At 44.6% G+C, this 27,431-nt stretch overlaps 1 protein-coding gene across 6 annotated transcripts in view; it reads right to left on the reverse strand.

The window, feature by feature from the left end:
• The window catches only part of LOC134861661 (intermembrane lipid transfer protein VPS13B-like), a 325,581-nt gene that overhangs the window by 77,530 nt on the left and 220,620 nt on the right, over nucleotides 1-27,431 (reverse strand). For all 6 annotated transcript variants that reach the window (XM_063879045.1, XM_063879048.1, XM_063879049.1 and 3 more), the window contains exons 35-41: nucleotides 24,928-25,269; nucleotides 24,119-24,533; nucleotides 23,070-23,207; nucleotides 17,383-17,763; nucleotides 6,149-6,351; nucleotides 4,705-4,924; nucleotides 2,637-2,821 (exon numbers count right to left, since the gene is read on the reverse strand). In XM_063879045.1, the coding sequence (XP_063735115.1) occupies nucleotides 2,637-2,821; nucleotides 4,705-4,924; nucleotides 6,149-6,351; nucleotides 17,383-17,763; nucleotides 23,070-23,207; nucleotides 24,119-24,533; nucleotides 24,928-25,269 (1,884 nt within the window). The remainder of the gene's footprint in view (nucleotides 1-2,636; nucleotides 2,822-4,704; nucleotides 4,925-6,148; nucleotides 6,352-17,382; nucleotides 17,764-23,069; nucleotides 23,208-24,118; nucleotides 24,534-24,927; nucleotides 25,270-27,431) is intronic.

Genomic DNA, 27,431 nt, shown 5'->3' on the forward strand with positions numbered 1-27,431 from the left:
AAAGTAATGAGAGGAGAGAGAAGCAGAGCAGAATGGAATGAGGAGATAGAGAAAATGTGGAGCAGAGCCACTTCACCTCCAACAATCATTCCCTCAGCCACCTGCTGGTGAACAAGCTCATTAGAAATCATCATTTCCAGCTCAATGCTCACTCTTTACACCTCATTTCTTTTTTAGACCTATAATTCTCACTTTCCATTTCTCAAAACTCTGAACCTCTATCTCCGTCCGACCGTCTGTAACTGAGCTGATTTTAATGCTTCCGTTTTTCTGTTGCTGGACTTTATGTTCCCGGGAGAAACACAGGAAATATATCAATAGAGACACCTGAAGTTTGGTAGAAGGGAAAGAATAATTATTGTCTGAAGGAGGCTGAAATCAGTTCAATCTGGGATCACTATCACTTTGGTCCTGTTAAAATAGCCTCTGGCCTTACACAAAATATGCTTAATATTTATTTAATAGGTATGTATGTGAGTGAGAGGACAAAATATGAGGTAAGAAGGACCTTGTAACCAATGTCTTAGAATTACTATACAATCACTCCTTTCCAAAAGGCCATGATACATGATACTGTTTCTAGCTGTGATGACTAAATGCATCACAGTAGCTTTCAACAATGGATTTAAGCCAGTTTGGCATTTACACTTGGTAAATGATGTTTTTCATGCTGCAGACCGGAGCTCTCTTTTGTGAGAGCACATTACCTTTCTTTTCTCAATACTGTAGATGCTGTTCAAACTGTTGTCTTTGCTCTTTATAGTAATGGCTCCTCTCTAAACACTTAGCATGTATAGCTCTCCTCTACAGACAGAGTATCTCACCCCTCTGCATCTTATCCCCATGTCAAGTGGTTTCAGGGAGCACAGAGCCTCCTCTTTTCACCACCTCCCCATCACCTGATTCCTTTTAACAGACTAGTCAGAAAGGACCATGCCAGATGGGTTGAGGAAGAGTGGAGCAAAAGATGGGGAAACCACATGTTCATCAGCCAGTGATTCCTCATCTCCTGCTGTGTAATACACACTCTCACAAAAATGTCCACATTCGCACGCATCCGTTCTTATTCACATAAATATAAGATGAGATGCAGAAAGAGACGCAGCTGACCTTGATCGGCACACGGTTTATCAGTTGCTGAAGAATCATATCTCCACTGGACTATAGGAAGTGTAACCTTCATATTTGGCTATCCCCAGCCTTTTTGAACCCTCCTCTCCTTCCATATCTATTATTCTCTCTCTCTCCTCCTTCCTGTCAATCTGCTCCCAGTAACCATCCCCTCCCTTTTCCTACTCTGTCCATCATTGCCTTTTCCTCTAACCCTCCCTCTGCTCTCTACTGTAACTCAATATGTGGCCAATCAGTGAGAGCTCTGGAGTTTTCTCATTACAGACTTTACAGCTGTGGGGCCTGGTTAAGAAGCCAAACATCTGCAGCACCTTCCAATATCTTGTCTCTCCTGGGTCGACATAAACTGACAGAAGAGAACATCTGTACTTGAGCTGAAATGATTGTGGGAGTCCAGAAAAGAATCTGAGAGATAAAGGGAGGATATGTGGATATGAGAAACTTCCCCTGCAGATGGAGGAATGATGCAGTGAGAAAAAGAAGAGGGAATGAAACCCAACCCCAATGCTTAGAAAACGGAATTGAAAAGTCCTTACAAATGGACTGGAAATGTAATCAATCTTGCTACTGTCATTCATTTCAGGTTACTGTTATACTATCAACATACTTTAATTGTTATAAATACTACATCATAAGCACAAGAGTCAAGAGGAACATTTTACAACTAGTCTTTATACCATTTATTAAGTAATTCTTACTAGTTATTATGAATGTAGAGCCGATCGTAACGTCTTATTTTAGCCATCCATGGATTACATTTTAATACCAGTACCTGGAGGGCTGCTTACCAATCTAAGTGACTTTAGACGACCTTTTGCTACATAGAATTGAAATAAAGAGTAAAATCTGATTAAACAAAGTTAATTAGCTGTCAAACTTTAAATCAATAAACAGGACATGGTCTTTTTAAAGTTATAACAATGTCAGGGAAATGTCCCTAATAATAGCATATTTCTGCTCCAGGAAAAAATAAAAATATGGAGGAGGATGGGAAAGAACGTGATTTGGGACCCAACTTGCATTGAAGGATGATAAGCTGGAAAGTGAGGCGGTGGATAGAAAGGCGGAGGATGAGTGATAGAAGGAAAAGTGGGATGTGCTGTCCCCCACTGAGGCCCTGCAGACTCAGTAGCTGCTGCAGCCTGCCAAATTATAACCTCATCTGGGGTGAGGAGCACCTGGCTGTTCACACCAGAGCAGGCGAGATGACTTCCACAGCTGTCTGAACATGTATTACATGTTGGAGGGACAGCAGGGGTCTCCGTCATTCAATAACACATAGGGTATGGACGTTCCCATGACTCATGTCATGGGAATTATAATAGCCCTCAGTCCAACTCTTAGACAGTTTATTTCTCTTTCATTACAGGTGATGTTAAGCAGGGATCAGATTCTCGTCTCAGTGTATACTTCCTTTAGCACTGCGTCTTTATTTTTGGGAAGGATTTTCTGAATCATTTGGGAAGATAAAGAGAAGAGGAACTGGACAAACATGTGTCAGTTACCTGTAGGGCGTCCCCCAGGTCTGCAGTGCTGATCTCTGGGTCCTCAGTGGTGTTGAAAGGGATAGGAGTGATCCTGATGAAGGTGAGGACGCGGGGCTCAGGGTACCGCCACAGCATCACCCCCGGACTCTCCTCAGTCTCGCTGTTGAACACCACCTCATGGGGGCCAGGCAGTGTCTGGGAGGCTACCAGAGAAGAGGAATTAACAATAATATCTGAATAAAGTTACTTTATCCGGTCAACTACCTTAATTCTAAGTGCCATGCTTTAAAGGCAGACGTAAAAAAGTCAAACATGATATATGTTTAATGGAGCACGACAGCTGGTCAACAGATGAGATGATGAAGAGAACGGAAAGCAGAGAAATCCATATACTGAGAGGAGACAACTTATAGTATCATTCCAATCTACTTCAACACTTTTCTATCACGATGCTTATAGTGTAAAAACCTAACTTTGACCTGCATACATATTTGATGCTGTGATGCTGTTTCGTCTCTGGAATTTGAACACCCCAAAACAATATCTGCTAAAATAGCACTGTAGATGTTTGCATGCTTTCAGAATGTTTATATGCATAGGAATACTTCATAAACGAGTGGCTGAGTAAACATTTGGGCTTTTTGAGTAAACAACCACTGATTGAACCATGCGCAGCACCTGTAAAAGCTGGAGAACACTGCATCTTAACTTCTGAGTGGTGTTTGACTTAAGTCGTGGCTGCTGTTTGGGATTCAAGTCCTTTGGAAAAATGTTTATTTGAAAAAAACAGTGAGGCAGAGAACTGCTTCTTTGTTTGGCCCCTGGAGGCACAAACACTGAGTCTCTTTCCAGAAAACACAGTTCAAGGGGCAGCTAAATCTGTCTGTGCCTAATTTCTCCCTTCATGTGACGCGCCCAGTGGAAGGTGGACAGCACATTGTTTTCTTGAGTAAAAAAAGGCGGATGAAAGGAAGAACAGAGACTTTCATGAGGTTTTGCTTCCATTCGAGTTAAAGTTTGGAAAAATGAGAGACAAGAACAGAGACTCTTCTTTCTATCCACTATCCATCTTTCACCCCCCTCTGTCCATCTATTCCATTCATCCCTGTGTCAGGCCCCTGGGGGCCACTCGCTGTGCTGTAGCTGCTTACAACATGTTGCAGACAGATTGTGCTCTTGGTTCTAGTTCACTACTGTACGTTCTCTTGCTTCAGCCAGCATATTAAATGCATCAAAGCACAGAGGAACAGTGCAACAAACAAAGACTCAACCACAGCTGACAGAGTGGACGGCTGGTCTCCAGCCAGAGAGGAGTTTGATCCTGTGTATAATGTTCCTGTGTGCGTATGTGAGTGTGCATGCAGAGAACAGCACACACAAGGCAAAAACCGGGGGGGATAAACAGCATGTTACTGGAACCAGGCAGACATGTCCGATGAAACTTCTCTCAACAGAGGGCTTTGATCCGACTTTGATTTAAGGCGATGTGTATCTTAAGTGACATCTCACTTTGGAAAACAGATTCCTTTTTTAGCTGAACCAACTTAGATATATAAAGGATTGACCACGGGCACAGTTCATTTTGGATTCGGGATTCTAATTTGAACAAGAAAGAGCAAAATATTATATGTTTGGTTATACTATTACTTTTATTTATGAAGTCTGGGCTACTGATGGATAGCATTGAGCTGTCCTGAGGAATGAAAGTTTAAGAAGGAGAACCCCTTACTGGTCCCACAGAGGGGAAATGTACATCCTGCATTTGACCCATCCTATTGTTAGGAGCAGTGGGCTGCCATATATACGGCGCCTGGGGAGCAATGTAGGGAATGGTGCCTTGCTCAGGGACACCTCAGCAGCGCTTGGTATTTCCGGGAATTGATCCGGTGACCATCCGGTTCCCAAGCCAGGTCCCTACGGACTTCACCACTACTGGCAATAACGAAAGCAATCTTATTACTTGAAATAGGATGTGGATGCATAGTGTCCGATGCTTTATCTAGATCTGGAGCTGCTGTGATGCAAGAACAAATTAAGTATTATGGTATCATATCAAGAGACCAGCATGCCCTGCATGAACATTCACCTGAGTTCTGCATGTACTGAAAATGTCCTGTACGCAGGTCATCTGAGCTGTGCTCTCTCCTCGGAGAGGGAGCACTAGGGGAGGGAGGGGGCTGGATGTGGCAAGCCTTGCCCTTGGAGCAGCTATCAGCTGATTCTGTAACTTTCTGGAGGTTTAGATAGGCCAGCAGGTGCTCCTCCACCATCTTCAGGCAGCTCAGATGTTCCTGACCCCAGAAGACCTGTAGGGACAGAAGCAGAGATGGAGAGGTGTTTGTGAGAGAACCCCCAAGAGTGATGGATGGGGACAGAGAGGAGACAGAGGGGAGTCAAGATGTAGGGTAAAGTTATTGAGACAAGGCTAGTGACATCTGAGAAATAAAAAAAAAACAGACCGATTAGTATAAAGTCTGACCTCAGACTCACAGCTGAGGCATTAATACCTCCGTTGAAAATAATGTAACCTTCTTCTCCGAAACAGGAAGAGAAGCAGTCAGGGTTACCCTCATCATTACGCCTTCACATCCTTTCTAACATTGCCCAACACAACCTCACATCCTCCTCTCTTACCCGCGGCATTCCCCTTCCTGTGATCAATCAAAGCCAGTCGGCCTGGGGTTTGGACTCAGAACCAGGAATCTCTGAGTCAAAAGCTCTTCACACAAGCTGCCTGCCCGCCCGCTACTCACTGGCTTGGAAGGGTGGGTTATGACTAAACTCTAAAAACAGGAACATTTGGGGATTTTTTCCCCAGATTTTTGGAAGGATAGCACAAGAAGAAGGAATCGGAAGGAATTCTGGTGGTTTTTATGCAGCACTTGATCAAGACACCACAAACGCCAATATTTACAATGGGTAATGTATGATTACGTATTAAGTGTTGAGCTACGAGTCATGTTCCTGTTAATGAGCACGCAATAAAAGCATTAAGGGAATCATTGAAAATGGGGGAGGAGTACGGGGTTCCCCCTGAAGCAGTGATGTGGAATAATACATTAGTAACAATGTGTAGAGTTAGTCACATTGAAAAGGGACTTTCCGGTGTGGACATTATGTAACTCGTCAAAGGAAAAAAAGACACACATAAGGTATAACCCCCCCCCTAAAAATAGCCTTTAATATTCCACCTCTTCAGCAGAGATGTGAGTCAAATCTTTGGTGGAACTACAGTAGGCAATCTCTAATGTCAGCACTGCAGCTGCAAACATGGGGGGGGGGTCTGTGTCTTGGGTCAGTTTATGAATACTGAAATTATTCATTTGGAAATCAAGGGCAATCAAACTGAAGTTTAAGAGGGATCGCCTCGTGATTGGAAGATGTGGAGCCTCACTGACACTCAGGGCTTCACAGTGAAGAGCAGGGTGTGAAGGGTGTAGAAGTGCTGATCGGACCCTGACCTCTGGAAACTGTAGCAGTGCTAAGTCCTGTGACTGAGGATGCCTAACTGATGTCATGGGTAAACAAACCTGCAGAAGGCCTCCCTTTAGGTCCAGCAGCAGTTTAGGGGGGCCAGGCTCCGGTCCGGGACTGCCGCTGTGCCGACACCAGCGAGCCTCCAGAGAGCTGCTGCAGGAGAAGGGCCCCAGCAGGACCCGGCCCCGCTGCTTCAGTCCTGTCCTCACCAGCAGGTCTGTCAGCTGCAGCTGCATAGAGGCTGCCTGAACTGCATCTAGGAAAACAGAAGGAGCACGGATAAAAAAAACGATAAGGAGGTCAATTGTCCTGTCATTGATACCCTCAGCAGTCACAAATTGATTGACGAAAAAAAAAGAAAGAGCAAAAGGGAGTTTTAATTATCTGGAAAAAAGTTGATTTGTTCTTTTTAATTTCTAATTATGTGCAATTTCCGAGAACCAGCACCGTATCGTGATGGAGAGGTTTGTGTGCCCCGATGAAACTGGGGGCTGTGTTGTCTGGAACCTTGTGTTCCTGGTAGGGTCTCCCATGGCAAATTGGTCTCAGGTAAGGGGCCAGACTAAGATTGGACCTCATGAAAAACACACCTGAAAGCGAGGATACCCGGCCCGGAGGAAGCCCGGGGTCCCCTTCTGGAGCCAGGCCCAGAAGGAGGACTCGTCGGCGAGCGTCTGGTGGCCGGGCTTGCCATGGAGCCCAGCCGGGCACAGCCCGAAAAAGCAACGTGGGCAACACCTCCGCTTCCCCGCGCTGCCAGAAGGGTGGCAGTGAAAGCAGAGGGTCTCGACGGACCAGACTCAGGCGACAGAAGCTGGCTTTGGGGACGTGGAACGTCACCTCTCTGGGGGGGGAAGGAGCCGGAGCTTGTGTGGGAGGTGGAACGTTACCAGTTGGATCTGGTGGGGCTCACCTCTATGCACAGCGTCGGCTCTGGAACCTTACTTCTTGATAGGGGTTGGACTCTATTCTTCTCCGGAGTTGCCCAAGGTGTGAGGCGCCGAGCGGGTGTGGGGATACTCACAAGCCCCCGGTTGAGTGCCGCTTTGTTGGAGTTTACCCCAGTGGACGAGAGGGTCGCCTCCCTATGCCTGCAGGTTATGGGGGGGGAAACTCTGACTGTTGTGTGTGCTTATGCACCAAACAGCAGTTCAGAGTATTCTGTCTTCTTGGAGACCCTGAAAGAAGTCCTGTATGGGGCTACTGAAGTGGACTCCTTAGTCTTGCTGGGAGACTTCAACGCACACGTGGGCAATGATGGAGACACTTGGAGGGGCGTGATTGGGAGGAACGGCCCCCCTGATCTGAACCGGAGTTGTGGTTTGTTACTGGACTTCTGTGCTAGTCATGGATTGGCCATAACAAACACCATGTTCGGACATAAGGATGCTCATAAGTGTACGTGGTACCAGAGCACCCTAGGCAGAAGGTCCATGATCGATTTTGTTATCGTATCAACGGACCTGAGGCCGCATGTTTTGGACACTCGGGTGAAAAGAGGGGCGGAGTTGTCAACTGATCACCATCTGGTGGTGAGTTGGGTCAAGTGGCAGGGGAAGCCTGTGGACAGACCTGATAAGCTCAAACGTGTAGTGTGGGTGAACTGGGAACGTCTGGAGGAATCCCAAGTCCAGGAGGCCTTCAACTCACACCTCTGGTGGGGCTTTTCAGGCATCCCTGTGTAGGCTGGGGACATTGAACCAGAGTGGGCGGTGTTCAAAGCCTCCATTGCCGAAGCTGCGGCGGGGAGCTGTCTCAAGGTCTTAGGTGCCTCAAGGGGCGGTAACCCTCGAACCTCCTTGGGACACCGGTGGTCAGGGAAGCCGTCCGACTGAAGAAGGAGGCCTCTCGGGATATGTTATCCCTGGGTACTCCTGATGCAGTTGCAAGGTATCAACAGGCCTGAAGGGCAGCAGCCTCAGCCGTGGCCGAGGCAAAGCAGCGGGTGTGGGAGAAGTTCGGAGAAGCCATGGAAAAGTTGTTCTGGAAAACCGTCCGGCACCTCAGGAGGGGGAAGCAGGGAACCATCCAAGCTGTGTACAGTAAGGATGGGACGCTGTTGACCTCAACTGATAGTGTGTTAAGGCGGTGGTAGAAACACTTTGAGGAACTCCTGAATCCGACAACCCCGCCCTCTATGTTAGAGGCGGAGCTGGAGTATGAAGGGGGATCAACTCCAATCTCACGGGGGGAAGTCACTGAGGTAGTTAAACAGCTCCACAGTGACAAAGCCCCGGGGGTGGATGAGATCCGCCCAGAAATGCTGAAGGCTCTGGGTGTTGAGGGACTGTCAAGGTTGACACGTCTCATAAACATGGGGTGGAAGTCGGAAACAGTACCGAAGGAGTGGCAGACCGGGGTGGTGGTTCCCCTTTTTAAAAAGGGGGATCAGAGGGTGCCAATAACAGAGGCATCACATTACTCAGCCTCCCTGGGAAGGTTTACTCTAAGGTGCTGGAAAGGAGGGTTCGGCTGATTGTTGAACCTTTGATTGACGATGATTTAGGAGGAACAATGCGGTTTTCGTCCTGGTCGTGGAACGATGGACCAGCTTTTCATTCTCGCAAGCATCCTGGAGGGGGCCTGGGAGTACACTCATCCGGTCTACATGTGCTTTGTGGATTTGGAGAAGGCGTATGACCGGGTTCCCAGGGAGATACTGTGGGAGGTGCTGCGGGAATATGGGGTCTCTACTCAGGGCCATCCCATCTCTGTACTCCCAAAGCGAGAGCTGTGTCCGGGTCCTCGGTAGCACGTCGGACCGATTTCCGGTGAGGGTTGGCATCCGCCAGGGCTGCGCTTTGTCACCAATCCTGTTTATGATATTCATGGACAGGATTTCGAGGCGTAGTCGTGGGGGAGGGGGTCTGCAGTTCGGTGGGCTAAGGATTGCACCACTGCTTTTTGCAGATGATGTGGTCCTAATGGCTTCATCGGTCTGTGACCTTCAGCACTCACTGGATTGGTTTGCAGCCGAGTGTGAAGCGGCTTGGATGAGGATCAGCACCTCCAAATCTGAGGCCATGGTTCTCAGCAGGAAACCGATGGACTGTCCACTCCAGGTAGGGAATGAAGCCTTACCCCAAGTGAAGGAGTTCAAGTATCTCGGGGTCTTGTTCTCGAGTGAGGGAACAATGGAGCGTGAGATGGGCCGGAAAATCGGAGCAGCGGGAGCGGTACTGCAGTCGCTTTACCGCACCGTTGTGACGAAAAGAGAGCAGAGCCAGAAGGCAAAGCTCTCTGTCTACCGGGCCATCTTCGCTGGCCTGGGAGCGCCTTGGAATCCCCCAGTCAGAGCTGGTTGATCTGGCCAGGGAAAGAGAAGTTTGGGGCTCTCTGCTGGAGCTGTTACCTCCTGACGGAAAAGCGGGAGAAGATGGATGGATGGACCTTGTATTGTTTTATGCTGCTGCAACACAAAAAATTGTGATGACAGTGAAAAACCCTGATGTGACCCAGGCGGAGGATCCAAACACCCAATCATCCTGAGGAAACCTAAAAAGGACAGCATTCTCTGTCCTTTCCATAAAAGCACTGTTGTGAACTTTTGGTCCTATAAACCAGTAGACTGAAATCCTTCCTACCAGTCGTTGACATTAGGACACAGCCACTTCAGTACCTAAACCTATTTATAAAGGTTACTATTTTGAATTGGTTGACATTAAAAAGACAGCAGTAGTGTAGAATAAGGACAAAAGTATTTTTTTAAACAATGTGACACGCAGAAGATTCTCTAAAACAAAGAATAAGCATCTGTAAAACTTTACACCCAGAAGTTTTGATATAAAGTAAAATAATGGTAAACATCTACAAGCAAAAAACAGCTTACCAACTCTATCATATAATTGGTATTTATCTTTTAGGCATCGTGTTGTTATTTTCTGTAGATAAAGCACCTGACAACTGTTTTAATTTGAACAGTTCCCTTTATATTATTCTGTCTTTTCAGGTCTTCAACAACAGTGCGCTGAGGGTTCACTCGGGGTAAAGCTGCATAGATGGAAGAGATGGAAAGGCATATGAAGGGAGTGAGGAAAGAGATGATAAATGAGGAGACAAATAGAAATAGACACGGAGGGAGGGAGATGCAGACCCGGGGTATGAGAGCGAGAACACTACAGTTCAATGGATATGACACACAAGCATCCTCACATCCTTCCAGGCTTGGTAACTGGACAGGAACATCTTATTCAACATTAAAGTGCAATCACACCACAGGGGGGTTCCAGCGAAGGAGGGCTTATTTTGTGTAAATCTTTTCAGAGGAAATATTTCACTGGGATGACTCATTTCTCTAAGGAGAGACGTTGTTGATATGATTTGGCAGTTTACCTGCTAATATCTTCTGCCATAGCAGTGCAGAGAGAGCTGCTAGAGATTTCTAACTGAACTGTGGACATCAGCTTTATTTTCATGGCTAGGATTCATTAGACAGCACTTTGGAACTCCCAAACTGGCCTGTTAAAGGGAGGGTCTTTCAAACTAATACAAGGAGAAACAAGCATATGTTCAAAGACACATGCAGGATAGGCAAACCATGTACACTACACCTAGAAAAACACTCCATTTACCTATAGGTGAACAAGTGGAAACACACACACACACACACCATGAGTATCAAAGCACTCTCTCTCAACTCCCTGCCTCATTTACAGCCACACTGACCGCAGCTTCCTGGTGCTAAAGCCAGCAGCAGCAGCATCATCATTCTAATTGAGGGTGGTTTTAATAAAGGGGGGGGGGGCGGGGTCCCTTTCTTTTATCTCTAAATCCATTCTTCCATCCGGGCTGAGAAATAGTCAGAGGCTCATTTCTCCACACTCTCCATCCCTGCCTTTGCCCTGAATGACCATAGCACTGCTTTTAAGGTTTGTTTCCAACAATGTGTCAGCAGACAGCCCGAACACATTACACCGCTGTGAAGTGGTGCCATGAGCCGGGAGGAGAGGAGGAAATGTTAATGGGGAAAAACAGAGCAGGGAAAGGATTGCAGGGTGAGTCAGGGGGTACCTGTGAACCTGCTCAACCTAAATGGAGTCCGCAACATTTACACATAATTCAGAAATAAACCAGTATATGAGAGAGGATGGAAAAGCATGATTGGAGAAGAATAAAGGAGATTGCAAGGACGCATAGAGGCCAGTGGAGTGATCATCCATGATGCAAAAACTGACAAAAAAAAAAATAGCGACAGCCACTTCAGTAACCAGACCTATAAAGGTTACATGGTGGACCTTAAAAAGTCAACAGTAGTGTAGAATAAAGACAAAAGTGTTTTTTAAACAATGTGACATGCACGATATTCTCTATACTACAACAAAGTTTTAATAAAAAGTAAAATAATGGTGAAGATATACCATAACCATATAATGCACGCGCGCACGCAAAGAACGGATTTTTTGCCATCTGTGATCTCTCATTAACAATTAACAACATCATTCAAACATTTATACCTATAACCAGCTGCTAGAAAAACAAACGTCAATCTCCTGCATTGAGGAGCACCTTCACCAAACACACAAAGTATGCACTGAGCTAGAGTAAAGAATACAAAGTATAATCCAGGGGCGTCAATGTGTGAGCAATCAAAATATGATGAAACAGCAACATGCTGTGAAACTTCAGCATTATGGTCACAGAAAGATCAGTGCATACACCAACACCTGCATATTTCACAAGCTCTGCATATAGAAGTGCCAGTAAAGCAGCACATCTGTCAACACCCAGGGATCAAAGTGGGTGGGGCGGACAGTATAGATGAAAATCTTTCTAAAGTGAAATACATTCCTGGCAAACGCTTGGGTAAGATTAGATAGGATCGGAGACATTGATTTACCACGTCGGTTTCTCCCTGGCAACCGTTATCTGACCACTGCCTGGCTGATTTATACTCTGGGATGCACTGGTATCAATTAGAACAACCCTAAAGGAGTCATTACCTAACTAGCTGTGGCCCCCAAAGACTGTCTGGGATGGTAAGAGTAATAGAAGTAATATACTGTCACTCACCACAGAAATACACCACAAGACCACTATGGGACACTAGAGGAAACTGGTTTCGTAGCAGGGGACACTGTCGGCCAACCTGGCACAGTGCAGGCAGCAGTGCGTCATCCCAGCACTTACACACTGCCTGATGAGTGTTGATGACTTACATATGCTTCAATGACAGTTGCAACACATCAGCAAACACAGTAGTGGTAGAGAGATGTCTGAATTTCTAAACATTCGTATGAATGAGGACATGTATGAAGATATTGCTGCACGTATTCAAATTTCACATGTCATTCTTTATGCAGTCCTGAGAAATGATCGGGTTTGAGGGGAAGTTCCGCTCCTCTCATACAGCGCCAGGCTCTGAGTGATTTTTTGTTACTTTCAAAATGTTACTGAAAAACTAATTTTCCTTCCTCTCTAGCTGCTCCAGCAGTGTGTGTGTGTGTGTGTGTGTGTGTGTGTGTGTGTGTGTGTGTGTGTGTGTGTGTGTGTGTGTGTGTGTGTGATGTGTGTGATGTGCTGCAAGTAGGACATGCAGTGACTAGCAGGAGAAGTGAAAGAAACAGCCTTACTAAAATGATGGTCTGCGTCTGCATGGCAAACTAATGCTCAGTATTTGATAAAAAAGGAACATGTTGCTAAAGATGGAGTTATCCAAAGCTCTACTTATTCAGGACAGACTTCTTTATTAAATAACCCTCCGACCTTAAAAGCATATTATTGTGATTAGGTGTGTTTATGTTTGTGTCTGATATTAAACTAGAAGGATCTCACAGCTTTCACATCTCCACTCAGCAGCCAGCTGATTCACACATACCTTGAATGCTTTTTTTCCAGGTCTTCTTTTTGATACATTTTCATTTTTTTAAACTATTCATTAGTAGGGTAAACTTTCCCAAGCACAGGCGTTTTTTATTGTAAGATATATAAATGTCCCTGAGTGTTTGAACAGAAATGATGTGTTAAATGGAGAAGAGAAGCACTTTCAGAGAGTAAACAAACTGACACAAAGAAAGATAAGCCAGGCAAACAAACAGCTGTGTGTGTGTCTGTTGTTCTATGTACATGAAAACGAGTGCACTTGTAACAGGGTCTGCCAAAACCAGTGTGTGTGTGTTCTTAGGGAAGCGGGGGCACTCAATGGGCAGTCTCATGGAGAGCTGAGAGATTAGGGAGGGTCTTGTTTCATGGACCTTAAGACACATGTTCTCTCTCTCTCCGCCCCCCCGCCCCCCTTCCTTTTGCTCATTGAACTATAAATGCCCCCCTACCTCAGGGAGCGGTGGGCCATGGACGGAGGTAGGAATGCGGGGCTTCCACTTGCTTTTCATTAACACAGGATCTGGTAACACACCTCACTGTCAACCTAATCCCCCCCTCTCCATATTGTCCCCTGGCAGAGGGGGGCTGCCATGACCAGGTACACGGCCCCAGATGTTTTACGGATTAGGGGGGGTGGGGATGAGAGGGGGGGGTGACGAGGTTTTCATCCCGCTTTAGCTATGGCTGTGATGGGTTGGGATTATCCGCCTCTCCCTCTGATATATTTATTTCACTTTGTTTTTGAACCAACATCATCAGCTCCTCTGCCCCACTCATCACATATTCCCTTTCTTTTTTGTCGGTTGAGGCCTTTACTATCATGTGAAAATAAACAGCCATATTCCAAAAAATCTAAAATGAAGTTATTACTAACATTGTTTGATTAAATGACACAGTGTCAAATTGTCTAAATGGCAGAATTCCTATATTATTCAACACACTAGGGTGGAAAGTAGAAAGTTTGACTCAGTGCTGTGCAGTCAGATACTGATCCAGAGGATCCCTTCTTTAGACAGGTTATCCATCTATGGCCCTGAGTTGGTCTAGATCAATATGTTTTTGGTACACGTTGACACCCTTCTCTCTTCAGCAGTCTCCTGCTTCTCGTCCTGGCATCATGCAAGGTCGGTTCAGGATGTGCTCCATTAATCTCAGCCTGACACGGAGGACCTGCAGAGGAACAACAGCAGTGATGCATGCTGCAGCGGTAGTAATTCTACATCCTCATGTCTCACATCTCTCAAGTGCAGCTGCTCCCAGGGGGGGCATTACTGCTGACTTATAGCGGCAGCCGAAAACCCTCGACCTACAGTCACAGAACGGGAATCCCAACCTTTATCTTAGTGAAATTCCAAAGTATCCTTTTTCTGAGGTACAGAGTAGAGTGGGGAGTGATGGAGGCGGTGTAGCTGAGGCTTACAGTCAGCAGATTCATCTATTGTCACCAGCCATCAGAGTGTGTAACTGAAGACAGTTTGTCTTATTTTCGATGGAAACAAATCTGGAAATGCTATGTGGAGGAGCCGTCGTTTGAAAAAAATGGAGGTGACATAAATATATTATTTAGCAAGATAGCTTCTGACATCAGTTTTCAAATACTTACTAAACAGATCCTATGTGTTGGCATTTGGTGCCTTGTAAATGTACAATATGTGTTACTGTCAATTAGAACTTCAGAGAGCTCTTACATTCAATATATTTATAAAGAGATTAATTAAGCTTTGCCCTACATGATGCCAGCATTAGTTGTAGAGCAGTTTGGTCGTATTATGTCTTGTTCCGAACAAACCTACGTGACTTTGTGTTCTGTTGTGCCGTTACAACAAACAGTATTTCAAAGAGGTTGGAGCAAAGCTGGGGATTAATGATCCAATGGATGTCAACAAGCACCAGGGTACCAACATTGTACATCTTCAGAGAAGTGGTGGCCCTGTTTCAAAGTGCTGTGGGGTAAACTAAATCTATAAAAATAATTTATGTATACTCATATCTTCCCTGTGTTTACTGCAAACAAATTAAAAACAACTACTATTAACACTATTCTTTTGAAAAGTCTTTATGTGTGTAGAGAAAGAGAATCCAATATAAATAGTCACATGAAAGCAAAGTCAGTGGGAGGGGATTAGCTTTCACATTAGTACAATTGTCTTTAAACTCCATTTATTTTTCCATTGCACAGCACACAAAGTTTCAACTGTGTTTATCCAAGTAGACACATCAAACATGGATGAAAGCTGAAAGCTGGTGAGAATCAGAGCAGGCAGCAGCTCGAGTATTATGTCACTGTGCAGTTATGCAGATTTGAGTAAACAAAGTGCAAATTGTTTGAGGTTTTAATTAACATTTTCGACAATAATTTTATCTGAAGTAACCCTATATAACAACATCTGTGTAACACATGCAGGCACTTAGGGAGCCCGGCTCTGTCCTTGTCCCCCTGCAACCCCACTCCACAAACCATCTAATCACACAGTCATGAATGTTGTCGCCTGTACGTGGCATGTCAGCCCCTCTCTCTCTTCCATTGCCTGTTTCCATCAGCTGTCATACTTAAGACACATGCCAACAATTGTTTTTAAACTCTGACACACAAAGCAAATATCTCTGATCGTCTGTTAAGGCGCTTCGGCTCACACCCAACGGCACAAAGGAATTGGAAGCTGTTTAATTTACATTAGCATTAGCAGCTCTGATTGTTGGAATGGAAACAGTGGGATGCCTCCCGGACAACAGTCAGCGGTGATGAAGGCAGGGTTTGGTCCTAACACCAAAACAAACATCTTGCTCTCACACACACTCGAACATGAAAATATATTTTCTCTCTCAGGTCCAAACACACACATAACCTTGCAATCAAATAGACACACAGCACTCACAACAACTTTAGATCCAAGACTAACACAAACATCTCACTTTACAGTTTACTGACAAATCTCTTTTTGGCAGATGAGGGCTTTGCTAGCATATGTAAAAAAAAAAACAGCAATATTGCAAATAATACTCAAAGCAAAGCTGGTATTAGTTTCCCAGTGTGAATACATTATAGTGTCAAAATGTTAAAAAGGTAAAGACTTCCAATTTTCGTCAGCAAACAAGGCTGCAGAGTGGAAAGTTTGACTACGCACTATAGTATATCAGTAGAAAATCCGAATGGATTTAATCTCTTTTTATAAGCTGTTCTTTTATTTGGCTTCATTTCAATCCAGCTGAATTACAAATATGAGTGTGGTGCTCTGGCGATGGCTTTGTAGAGTTTGTCCACATCAATGTTTGTTTGATTAAACTGTGACATGGATCAGAACAATTTGTTCTCCACTCTTTTCTTTGTATTGGACATTTAGCGCTCTGTGTAACTCGACTTCATTTCAAAGGGCCTGGATTGTTTCCTGTTGGCAGTCGGCTTTGGTACCAGGCAAATGACACACCACAAAGAAGCATGTACATTTAGAGTAGTGCCTTACAGAGACTTACGTTTGTGGTTTCTCTAACAGATGATAAAATCTACCAAATGGGGTGAAGTCATTGCATTTGTTTCCAATGTAGCTCCACCTGCTTCGAGAATTTCCTTGAAACAAGTGGCAATATCTTTTTTTTTCAATCTAGCAAAATCACTTAAAAAATTAATAAATACATAAATGAGGTAAGCAATTTAAGGTCCAGGCCCTTATTAGTTTGAAGTGAAACCTCATGGATCTTGACTGACTCAGAGCAGTCTTAGCAGGGGGCTGGAGAAAAGATTCTAACACGTTTTGACAGCCTGAAGCTGGGGAGCACAAGCTTTTTTCCTTGGAGGGAAACACTGAAACTTAATGATGGGCCAAGCGGCCAAAAGAAAACACTTATTGTATTTTATCGTATTGCTAAAGAGCAAACGGTACTAGGATCCCCAGTTCCCTGAATGAATTGTCTGTTTTCCACTCTCTCTTCCACTCAAACTGACTTTGTGCCCCACTGCCCATTGTTCTCAAATTATAAAGATAAATGAATTATACAAGATAAAGAGCATTTTTACCTCACAACATATACATTAAACAATTAAGCATTTAATATTATATTTCTATTATATATATATAACTTTTTCTCTAAAATGTCTCTGGTTTGATACATCTGGCTTACTCCATAGTTCAGGCTCCCCTGACTTAAGCATCGGTCAGATAGAACCAAGGGATAACTATAGAGTCCTGCTCTCCTATTCACAACAGTGAATACTTTCACTACTTTACAGTTCTGGTTTAAAGATGAAGGTGATCACAGGGTCACAGAGGATTCAGACATCTAGTCGGGGCTGGCCCCTTAAAACGGTGGTCCGATAACACAAAGTATTATCTGATGTTTCGATGCATCACAGGGGATTATTATCATTAACGTGCCGTTGTGTTTGTGTTTTGTACTTATTGTGTTTTCCTGCCAGGATAAGTTCAATGTCAGTTTGTGAGTTTAGTGCAAAAGCTGTCGTGGTTTTACTCACCTTCGATCCTTGGCCCTGACTTCATGTTCAGATTTCCTGTCATGGCAGACACTGTTGCAGTCACACTTGGCCTCATTGGATGGGCCTCTGTCTCCATGACTACCACAATCTGGGCAGTGTGGAGAGAGACCTTGTGGAAGGACAGCGCCAGAGTCCTGACACTGTCATTCCCCAGAGCGGAGGCCTCTGAGTGAGCAGGGAGGGCCCTGGGCAGAGCCTTGGCAGGGGAGGAATAGGGGCTGGAGGAAGCAGACGGAGGTTTACTGGAGGTTCCCCAGGTGTAGTTTGGCAGGACTTTCATCAGGTATGCTTTAGCCTGCTCTAGCTTAGCCAGTGTGGGATTGATTTTCAGAGGGCGAGCTAGCTCCACATTCAGCTCAGCTGTGGAGAGAGACAATAAAGACAAAAAGGGTAAAATAATGTGTGTATATATGCACATGCTGAGAGAATACATTTAATTATTGAGGAGACAAACAAGAGTTATTTCATAACAGAAGCACATTCAGAAGTACACACACTCCCCCCACAGGGTTCTGTGTGTGTTCTGACTGTGTGTGAATGTATATTTAATATTATTTGTGAAAAGCAATGCAGTGTTAAAGGCTTCTACTCTTTAAAAAAAACTCTCCATTTGGGAAATCACCATAAACTGCACACAATCCATTTGTGAATTTTATGAAAAGTAAGGATCATCGGTGTCCCGATGAGCAGGATCTGTTCTTATCAAACCTATGGAATACTGCATGCTACCATGTCCCATAAATCAGTCATCAGCTTCCAAAGACCTGTTAAAGAACAGCTGTCTCATTCTATTCATCCTCGTCTTATATGCATGTTTATGCACAAACCCAATAACGCTCGGTTTCACTGTACCATCCTAACCTGACGCTGTGGAACAGAAGAGAATCTTTCATTCATGCCAGCCACATAAATCAAAGACTCCTCGTTCTACCTCTCTCTGGCTCTGTGGAGCTTTGCAGCCTTCAAACACTTGAAAGGAATTTACAGAGACACATGAATTAACTCAATGCTGTTTTACACCACTTCCATTATCCCATTTTTCCACTTGGTCATGATGATTGGAGAGAGAAGCAGCCCGAAAACAAGCACAGCTGGTTTTCATGGTCTCATGGGGGCTCCAGTGTTTAGAGAGCTTTTTAAGGGTTTAGGCCTCCCATCCGTCTCCTTCCCAGGTAAGAGAACTGGAAGACATGAGAGAGAGAGCCAGGAGCCCCCTCTGCCCTCAGGATTCTCTCATTGAATCCAGTGTTAGAGGAGGGACAGGTGGAATTTGCTGTGCAGTGTAGCTTATCATTTCCATTTCACTTATCACCAGCGGTGGAATACATAGCCTTTGTGCAGCTGTTCCTCCAGGTCCCCCTCCCTCCTCCTTTCACATATCACTTCGCCCCCTCTGTTTTCTGTAGCATATCCTTCTGCTTCTTTTTCAGGCCATTCTAGCTTTTACTCTTCCTCCACCCCTCGATGTAATCATCCCCTCCCCCTCTGTAATCACATGAAGCTGTCTCTGATCACCCAGTCAGGGCCAGCCTTCCCTGGCTCTCTGCACAGAGAGACCTGGACTTCATTATCAGCTGTCCCCCCCCCCCACCGAAAACCCTTCCTACCCCTGACACCGGCCAGTTCTGGTGTGGTGCTAAAGGATTTATTACCTGTACAGTACGGTGGCCTGTGATTCTTTTTACTGCATCTTTTCTTTGCCTCAGAAAACACAGATCCATATCATAAAGCTGCTCCCCATATTGGAGAAGACAAGCAACACTAAGTCAGGCCTTTTCTTGACATGTTTAGAGGACTTTTATTATATAAACTGAGCAACCACAAACATCTTTTCAGCATTCGGCGCCAATGTGAGAATAATGATGATGCAGCAATGACACATCCTGCACGTCATGAGAATAAATATATTATATTTTCCTTTTTATGTCTGTTGGCCAAACGATTGGCAATATTGCAATACATTTGACAGATCAGTAAAAAAAACAAAAAACCTTTGTCACTCAAAGTGTGTATCTGAATGAGCTGATTTAGGCTGTGTGAACGAGTTGCTTTATTCAGAAAGTGATTATTAAGTACATCGGCTTCAATTTGATTATATATGTGTCATTTCCCTGTTTGCTTGTTGTCAGGAGCTGTGTGTGAGCTCTGTGTTCCATGAGGTATTCACCATCCAGACAGACAGAGAACAAAAACAGAACCGTCCTCCCAAAGAACAATCAGAAAAAAAATCTTCAAAATCCTATATTAATTGATTAGGATGTATTAAGCATGATAATTAAGACTTCCTCGACACTGCTGCACCTCTTTTACGCTGGAAAGCAAATAACTGAGAATATAAACAGCAACCTTATCTACTCTCAGATGTTATTCTTTATTTGGCAAAGTAAAGATTTCAGGGATTTTTGATTTTTTTTAATTAAAGGGATGAAATATCAATTATTAGAAGAGTGGTGGCACTTTCATTGCCAAGCATAGAAAGTGTAAAGAGGTGTTTTCCAGCAGTGGCATTGTAACACATATGAGTGTTTTTATTGGACACACATGGCCTCAGCCGTACGACTACTGGCTATTTTCAGCTGGAGGCTGTCAGTGAAGCCTGCACAAGGAGCAGGCATCAAGCCTGAAGGTAGAGAGGTGGTGTTGGTGTTCTCATTCCTTTAAAGAACAGGACTTAATGTGAACATGCTGGGGGGAATCATGGACTGGCCCTTCTCAAGTGTCAGCCTCTATTAGCGCTGAAGAAAGGAAGATCAAAGTCGGACAGAGGCACATACACACACATTTGTATAACTGTGCAAGTGGTGGGGGGGGTTCAAATATGCTTATTACCCAAGTAACTGTGCCTTTTTGGAGATGTCATGCATGACACCGTCCCCACTTTGAACCTGGTGTTGGCTCTGTGTGTGCTACCACCACAGACATTGTTTTCATTTCCACCTCACCTTTGATTTCTCGAGCTGACTTCTACGCTTGACTCTTGACATCAGGAACCCTGAGTCTGACACAGGTGGCATTGTGTCCGATTACACATGTGTGTGGGTATGTGTGTATGTCTGTGTTTGTAAGGCCCAATCATTTTTTAGTGGGGTATCTGTAGAATCCCACTGTCAAAAAAAAAGCCTCAAACCGAGTAAGGTCAGTGACACGTGCCTCAAATAGCATCTGACTCGAATTAAGAGGTTCTGGATGGTTCGGAGGGGCACAGGCTTGTATACAGTAACTGACAACTTTTCTATGTACCCATAGCTTGACGCGATCCAGGGACACAGGAGAGTAATGGTTCCAATTTGTTCTAGCTAATCTATCACCTGTTGCTTCTCTCTTCTCCAAGTGGTAGCAGTTATATATCTGGACTCATTCACTGACCCTCCCAGAGACTGGAAGTGGTGGAGGAGAGAGGAGAGAGGGAAGAAAGTAAAGTGTGTGTGTGTGTGTGTTGTGTGCTCGCTGGTCAATCACTGCGCCCTGCTTATGTTGATAAAAGCGAACCCATCCTCAGACCTGTTGTCATGTGTTTCAGCCTTGAACCCTCCTGTTGTACACATGTGGCTTCCTGTATGTATCAGCATCAGTAGTGTTTATATGTGTGTGAGTGTGTGTGTGTGGGTGGGGGGGGGTGTCTGTGATGAGCAGCTGCTGAGTGAGGGTCAGTGCCAGAACACCATCCAGTTTACAGTACACATGTTACAAGTGTTTCCCCCTTAGCGTCCTGGGGGGGTTTGATTGGTCTCTCAGAATAAATGCGAGAGAAATTGCGAGCATATTGCTGTAAACACAGAGCGACACGTGGCCTTCAGCGCTTTGCTCTGCGTTTGTGCCTCGTTGAAATAAATCAAATGTGAAGCTCTATCAAATCAAAGCAGGGCCGCTAGATGTGACACACACACACACACACACACACACACACACACACACACACACACACACACACACACACACACACACACACACACACACAATCTTCTTATAAATGCTGCTGATGCCGATGCTAAAGCTTCAGTTCAGCCTGCATCTCTGACTGTGTCTCTGTTAACTGTCTAAACATTAGGGATGAGTGTCAGTCAGCCTCACCCCCCCTCACCTATTCCTGACGAGGAACACTATCTCCACCAGGGACTCATCTTACCAAACAACTCACAAGTGAACAGATGTGTGTGCCTGTGTGTTCCTGTGTGTGTGTGCCTATGTGTTCCTGTGTGTGTGTGTGTGTGTTTGTGTGTGTGTGTTGAGAGGACGAATGTGAGTGACGATGATTGAAGGTTTCCTTCTGAGACGAGCTCTGCTCTCTCCTAGTTTAAGGAAACCTGACTGTAATGTAATGTGGACATCAGAATCAGATGTAACCCCAGCGTCCTGTAACAGAGACGTGACAGGCAGTCAGCTGCTCGGTAAAACATCCTGTCAATAGATCACAGAAGACTGTTGAATCAACGCTGGACATAATTCAATTTGAAACAGAAAAATATACAGAGTGAATCTAGATCTATTTTAATATTTACTTAACCTTTGGAGTCAATTGTGCGTCTTCCGCTGTTCTTCCTTTTTGTTTGCAAAGGGAGAACAGATGTCAGTATCTACTATGTTAAAGGATAGTTTCTCTTCCCTCACTACCAACCTGCTCCTACCGTACACAGTGAACTGCCATGGGAGAGGAACCATATTTAACCTCCTAACTTCTGACTGCTGGCGCCCTGTGGAGCGGACAGAGGGGTGGATGGACCTGGGCGCTGCGTGGCTGTATTGTGTGATCGCTGTGGTGCACAGAGAGCTGCATTGTGGTGTGTGATTCCAGGTGGACAGAGAAGCTTAGGGCTTTCCGCTGACAGCAGGAAGGGATGGGTGGGCGAGGGGGCTATACGCTTCCCTGAACCATCATCAATAACTACAGTTCAGCCTCCTTATTGTAAACAGGCACAGTGTGAGTTCATGATTGTATGCATGTGGAAGAAAGACAGCGGTATGTCAAAGCATACAGTATCTGGAGATATATATGTGTGTGTATCTGCAGCATCTGGCCTACTGTGTTCAGGGAGCTGAACTTTGAAGGATGTCTTGCGCCTACACACACTCCTGATGAAACCCTCATAGGGATAACAAGGCTGCACACTCACACACGGAAAAGCCCACTCACACTTTATTCACTGCTCTTCTATCTGGGTAGGACGTCAGCCTCACCCTTAGGTCAACAACCTTAGCTTAAAGCTGCTCATATGGAAATGACATCAGTCTGAAATTAGACAACCAAACACTGTGAAATGCAGATCGACAGGAGCCTGACATCACACACAAACAGACACTCACACTCTCACACACACACACACACACACACACACACAACAATCCCCAGGAGCTTAATGAGTATAATTAATATCAGTGGCCTGCGACAATGACTGCTCATCATCTGCACACTAAGCAGAAGAGTAGACCTTTGTATTTGACTGTGGGATGTTTTTGATCAGTGTGTATGTGCATGCATGTGTCTTCCTGCTGCGTCAGAGTGGTGGATGTTACCCCTGAAATGGGATTAAATGTAAAACGGATGCCTTAAAGTTGTAAAGGAGCATGCTCGCGTGAGTACACACAAGTGGCATGTGTTGAACAATGTGTGTGTGAGTGTGTGTGCGTGTGTGTGTGTGCGTGTGTATGCGTGTGTGCATGATCCCCACCAGGTCCATTGAGGAAATCTTTGATCTGGAGGCAGAGCAGAGGGGGGGGGATGCCCGTTTTGCTGTCTACCAATCCTGCTACTGTCTGCAGCCAAAACACATTGTAGTCCAAAGACTCTGGCAGGGTCTTTCCTGGGTCTGGATTTCAGATGAAAAGATAAAGAAGGAGGAAAGAAATGGGAGAAATGGAAAGAAAACACAACAGACAAGGAAATTATGTCAACATAATTCACATCGAACCATTGTAGAGTCTGACATTTTATGGATATAATGGGTTGGTAGCATAGTTACATTCCCTATAATTTAAAAAGGGTCTATGTATAAAGTAATACACAGGTATTATTACACACCAACAAGGCTCCATCGAATGAAACTGATGCTATGCTGGAAGTGTAAAACAGAAGTTGAGACTTTCCTTCACTGTATCAAGGAATGTGCATTGATTAGACCTTGTGGGTTAAAGTCGTAGAAGTCCTGAGTAGCTGGTTTGGCTCAATAATCCCCTTGACTCTTGTTTTGTGTCTGTTGGGGTAAGATCTCAGATGCCACATGTTTAAAAAAGAGTTTTTTCTGTTCTAACGGTTGGTTTGATAACAGCCTCAAGAATTATCCTGAGACATTGGAGACTGGACAAGCTTCCGCCTATAAGGAATGGGTCAATGCCATGGTTGAGATTGCATCCTACGAGGCTATACTCACTAGGATGAAAGGCATTGAAAATACTGAAGATACTCCTTGGGAGAGTTTCCGGACACACATAAAGGCTGATAGAGACTCACTTTTTATTTTCCATTGCTGACCTAATTCCGATTTTGTTATTATTTTACTTTTTTCCATGCCATGTCTGTTAATGTCAATGCCAGGACCCTGGGGGAGAGGGATTTGTTTATGCAGTGTACCGCCAATGTTTATTTGTTCTGAATGTTTGTTCTGAATTACAAAAAGGGTCTTTAATGTATCTTAATCAGAAGATTTAAATCCCACCCTTTAATCATAAAAAATCCTGTAAGAACCTTTTCCTCCTCTCCTCTCCTCATCTCGTCTCTTACCCAAACACTTGTAGTCGGAGGTGACGCCTCTTAAGGCCACGTCAAACACTGACAGCTCCATCCTCTGCTTGCGGTGGTGGCAGCTGAGCAGAGCAGAGGGCTGGATCACCTGGATATAAAGGAGGGGCTCCAAAACCTGGTCCCCTGCCCCTCTTCTTCCCGGCTGCCTCACGATGGTAACCCCCAGTGCTTGACGTGCGGAGGAGCGGCTGGGTGTCGGCAGGCCCCCCTGGGACAGCAGACTGCCTTTCAGTAGCGGGGAGGGCGGCTGGGAGTTGTTGCTGTTGATGATGTCCTCAGCAGTGAGGCCAGCAAGGGAACCCTGGACAACTGTAGCGGGGTCTTGTGTGGGGGGGGTCGAGGCACGAGGAGATTCATGCAGGATTTCAGGCTGGTCCAGGGCATTTTTTCCCACCTGGATAAGATGCAGGAATAATATTAATGACATTGATTCACTGAGCTGTTCAGATCATTTTCATGCTATACTGTGTACATCTACTGCCAGAAATCAAGCTTGTTTTAAAAATGACTTATTTATCAGCCAATATCGAATAACACTAGAGATTCAAATATATACATGTTTTTCAAATGTTTTCAAATCTGTGTTACAATATAAAACATGTCAATATGTTGTTTAAAATTGTACAGTTTATTTGAAAACTGTGTATTATTAAACCTTTGTACTTATAACCCACTACAATACTCACATAAATAACACACATTGCCATTGTGTATAGTACGAACAATTATACACACATGGACAACTGACAAATCCAGAATGTAACTCTTCCATGTCGCTTTGTGTTTACCTTATCCCCAGGCTCATTCTTCTCGGGGGTGCCGGGGATGTCAGACGATGAGGGGTGGGCCTTCGGGGGACTGGAGCATGCGTAGGTCATGACAGAAAGTCTACTCGCTGTGAGAAAGATGTCGAAGGGGATGAAGCTGAGGTTCTTGGTGATGGTGGACTTGTGTGAGGGGCGGGCGATGCAGTGATGGCTCGCCCCGCTCTGCTGCTCGATCTGCACGATGCGGATGCGAGCGCTGTCACTGCCGAAGCCGCTGTCCTTCCCTGTCCCGCTGTGACGGGATGAAGGGTCAACACCTGCTGCTGGGTCCCGACTGCCATGCTTCTGCTCGTAACCACGCACCTACATACACACACACACACACACACACACACACACACACACACACACACACACAGACAGTTAGACTCACAATCTGCCTGCCTTTAGGAGCCCTGCAGTGGTCCAGTGATGGATGGTGAGGGTTTTTCTTGGCACATACTTGAGTTTTCTTCTTATAAACGCAAATGGTGCTGTACATGAACAATAATACAATTGTCAAAGAAAGTAAAAATGTGTATGATGTAACTTGTGTTTTCATGCACAGTATTATAATTCATTTTCACACATCTGTTTCGTTTAGATTTTTCCCTCCTCAAAAATGTCCCCATCCCCTGGCAGCCATGGTTTTTGCTTTAGGAGGCTAAACATTGGCATAGAGGTGGTCAAGTGTGTGTGTATGTGTGAGTGTGAGTGTGAGTGTGAGTGTGAGTGTGAGTGTGAGTGTGTGTGTGTGTGTGTGTGTGTGTGTGTGTGTGTGTGTGTGTGTGTGTGTGTGTGTGTGTGTGCCTGTGTGCAAAGAGAAGCTGCTACCTGTGTAACTCTTATTCTCAGCAATCACTTCCTGGGGGCTTGGTGTAACTCTAACAACACGTCTAAACATGTGCAACAGCTTGATAAATGCTGAACATGAGAGTCAAATTTGCATCAAAACAATGTGCATTATCTCAAACCAAACCAAGATGCTGTGTAAGAATCACAGAGGAGGGTCAGAGCCTCAAATAAAAATCGACGAGAGCATTCTTTTTCACACTTGTTTGAATCCTGACTTCTCAAGAGGACACTAACCAAATAACTTGCTTGAGTGAAACCATATACAAATAGACTGAAGAAGGAGAGCATCAAATAGCCACAGAGACATTAAAGGCATGATCTAGGACTTTAGCTGTGATCATAAAATCATTTTGCAATTCTTGCAATATTGGAAATGTCTTATAAAAGGCCTCACCACGGCAAATCCAGCCGTTTCGTGCAGAGCCTGTGGTATTGTTTTTAAAGCAGCCACAATTTTATGCTTGGCTCCAACTAAGGGATGTCGGGAGGGATCCAGCCGCTGTGGCAATAAAAGCTCCAGTGACAGATGATATAAATCAATGTAGGTTTCAAGCGACGATGCAAACAGGAATCTTTATTCTGCTATCAAAGCATGCCATCTTCATGACTATAAACAAAACACACTGACTCCCAGGGGACAGGAACGAGAAAACAAATAAAACTAAACGCTACCTATCAAACAATAATTTACTTGACATATTTTAATGGAACTGACACGTGTGGGTAGAAAAAATTGAATAAACAGAAGCGTTTACATTTCAAATGGGCATGGAGTATATCTTAAAATGCTAAGAACAAACACTGAGAACCAGCCATACAAATACACTCCCTTTTTTCATACCAAGTCCTCAATGGTAAAATTGTAAGAGATATAATAGTAAAGATATAACAGAGCTCATAGAAAGCACATGCTAACATGTGAGGTTGTTTGACTTTAACCACTGTGTCATATCAATTAAACACTGGTCATATAGCTGCAGGTTAGGGTTAGCTGTCAGGTGCGTCATGAAAATAACTATTACCAATTAATCATCATCACCTCCAATAACATGTCCAGTAATGTTACCCCATTATTGAAGCCTTTCCCCCATGTTTCTCATTCTACTAAAGGGTACCGTGCCAGTTTCAATTAGCTACTGCTATCTATTGACACGAGTGTGATGAATTGAAAAGAGATGAGACATAAAGAAAGAGAGTTTTCAAAAGATGTCTCATCCTATCCCTCCCTCGTCTGCTTGAACCTGCACATGGTTACTATTACCACATGTATTCTCAGCACTCCCCCCCCCTCTCTACATCACTCCCTTCCACCCTCTCCATGAGAATTCTGAATGTATATTATTGCTGTGGTGTAGATAGGGTTTCAAGACCTCCAGGCAAATACTAAGCCCACTGGCAGCACATTAGACAGAATACTTGACTTATTAGATATTTCCTATTCTAAACAGTGTCATCAAAGGCTAAGAACAAGAGCCATATAAAACGCAGCAGCATGCCTGCTTGTTCTGTTCTGTTCGTCCAGGCTTCTATAGGATCAGCCTTGCCAGAGCCCTCTCCCTTCCCTGGTCTAATGAGGACAGGATGTGTGCACTTCTTTTCTGTAGAAATGTAAGATTTTCCAAGTGATACGG

The sequence above is a fragment of the Eleginops maclovinus genome, chromosome 3, assembly GCF_036324505.1.
Source record: "Eleginops maclovinus isolate JMC-PN-2008 ecotype Puerto Natales chromosome 3, JC_Emac_rtc_rv5, whole genome shotgun sequence".
Lineage (NCBI taxonomy): Eukaryota > Metazoa > Chordata > Actinopteri > Perciformes > Eleginopidae > Eleginops > Eleginops maclovinus.